Genomic DNA, 2,500 nt, shown 5'->3' with positions numbered 1-2,500 from the left:
TTTATATTTTTATATGTTTATATGTTTATATTTTTATATTTTTATATGTTCATATTTTTATATGTTTATATATTTACATTTGCTAATTCTTCCTTGGTTATTTTTCCACTTTTGTCTGCATCGAACAAATTGAAGGCATCTCTTAATCTCTCCTCACTAAACAGAATTTGCTTGTCCATACATACAGAAATAAACTCTAAAGGATTAAAAAAATAAAATATAATTATATATATAAATACATATACATATATATATATATTTATTTATTTATGGTTTTTTTTTTTTTTTCTTTTTTTTTTTATATATATATTCACCTGAATATTCTATGTATCCATTCTTATCAAAATCAACCTCCTTCAAAATGTTGTCCACTTCTTCTTCTACATTTTTAAGCTCTCCTAACTCATTCTTAAACTGATATGAAAAAAAAAAAAATACATATATATATATATATGTGTGTATATGTATATGTGGGCACATTATATATATTTTTATATATATAAAAATATATATTTTTTTATATATATTTTTTTATATATATTTTTTTATATATATTTTTATATATATCTTTTTAAATTTTTTTTTTTTTTTTTTTTTTTTTTTTTTTCTTACGCTTCGCAAGATGTTGTATCCCTCAATCAATTCCTTCTTATCAAGCTGTCCATCTCCATTTTTATCCAACTTTTTAAAAATATCAGTAAGCTCCTTACGTTCTTCCAATGTTGTTAATTTACTACCAATAAATAATATAGCTGCCTGAGCTAATTTCTGACTACCCTCAAATTTCCTCATATTTGATAATGCACCACATAAAGTTTTTTGATCACTCTTATTAATATTGTTTGCATATTTTTTTATCCATTTACTATTGAGAGCTTCCTTTGCTGTTATTCTTTTATTATAATCATATGTAAGCATAAGTTTTATTAACTCTTTGGCTTCTTCACTAATATTTTTCCAGTCATTAAAATCAAAATAATATTTTCCTTTTTCAACTTTTTTTATAATATCTTGATCATTCTGGCCACCAAAAGGAGGGTAACCACATAATAAGATATATAGAATAACTCCACATGACCAGACATCACATTTTTCATTATATTTTTTTCTCAAAACTTCAGGTGCTATATAATATGCAGTACCTAATCTATCTCTTAATTTATAATCTTTTGAAAAAAATGAAGATAAACCAAAATCTACAATTTTAATATTTAATAAACTATGTTTATTTTCTAATAGAATATTTTCTGGTTTTATATCTCGATGGACAATATTATGTTTATGCAAATAACATATACCACTTAATATTTGTTTCATAATATTAGCAGCATCACACTCATCAAATTTATGACGATTAATAATTTGTTCAAATAATTCACCACCTTCATAAAATTCTGTTACTAAATAAAAATATTTCTTATCTTCAAAAACATCAAATAATTTTATTATATTAGGATGATCTAATGATTTTAATAAAGATATCTCATTATATATTTCTTCATGAATTTTATCATCACATTCAACCTTATTTGATATAGAATATTTCACTTTATCAAACTGAGATTTTTTTATAACCTTAATAGCCTTCTCACCATGTCCATGCTTTTCTCTACATAATAATACCTCACCATAAGCACCGCTTCCTAATTTTCTAACTTTAAAATAAGACTCCCCTATCTTTCCTTCTTTTTTTCTAACATACATACCTGGATTTATTGCTAACTCCTCAGAATTCTTATTATTACCACTTCTACCATTGTTATTCCCACTTGTATATTTACTCCTCCTCGTTTTAAAATCTTTTACGTTTGAGCTTTGTGAACACCCCATTTCATGTTACGCCTCCAAAAAGGAAAGAAAAATAAAAAATAAAAAATAAAGAAAAAAAAAAAAAAAATAAAAAAATAAGATAAAAAAAAAAAAAAAATGATTTATGTTATACGTCGTATATTTTATATGTACATATTACATATATTTTATATGACGTATACATTTGTATATATTACATATATTTTATATGTCATATATATATATATATATATATATATTTATATATTTATATCACAAAAAAAAAATTAAGAATAAGGGGGAAACATATTCTACGATTTTATTTTTCTTCGAATTTGAAAAAAAAAAAAAAAAAAAAAAAGTGAACCTCAAAAAGGCAAGTGCTACCATCCAAATTTTATGTCTATATATCAAAAGAAAATATATAAATGTATCATTAAATAAAACATTCTTATGATATACATGAAACCTCGACCCCCCTATAATACTGTGTACATAATAAAATGACAAATTCATAAAAAAAAAATATGGTATGGTCTAAAAAAGGAGTTTCCTCTTTTTTTTTTTTTTTTTTAACAATGAAATATTAAGAGGTATACAGATAAAAAATATATATATATATATATATATATATATATATTTATATATTTTTATAGCATATATATGAATGAATAAAAAAAAATATATTTATATATATATATATATTATACAC

The 2,500-nt window shown here is 21.9% G+C and overlaps 1 protein-coding gene across 1 annotated transcript in view; it reads right to left on the bottom strand.

The window, feature by feature from the left end:
• Positions 1 to 1,830, bottom strand: part of PADL01_0216300 (calcium-dependent protein kinase 1) — a gene marked incomplete at both ends in the record, with an annotated part of 2,291 nt that extends 461 nt beyond the window's left edge. Inside the window, 3 exons of the mRNA XM_028682647.1 lie at positions 78 to 196; positions 315 to 414; positions 613 to 1,830. Coding sequence (XP_028536403.1) covers positions 78 to 196; positions 315 to 414; positions 613 to 1,830 — 1,437 coding nt within the window. The remainder of the gene's footprint in view (positions 1 to 77; positions 197 to 314; positions 415 to 612) is intronic.
• Between the last annotated feature and the right edge of the window lie 670 nt (positions 1,831 to 2,500).

Source organism: Plasmodium sp. gorilla clade G2, assembly GCF_900097015.1.
Source record: "Plasmodium sp. gorilla clade G2 genome assembly, chromosome: 2".
NCBI lineage: Eukaryota > Apicomplexa > Aconoidasida > Haemosporida > Plasmodiidae > Plasmodium > Plasmodium adleri (nom. inval.).
The sequence above is the reverse complement of the archived record's forward strand: the minus strand, read 5'-3'. Positions and strand labels throughout refer to the sequence as shown.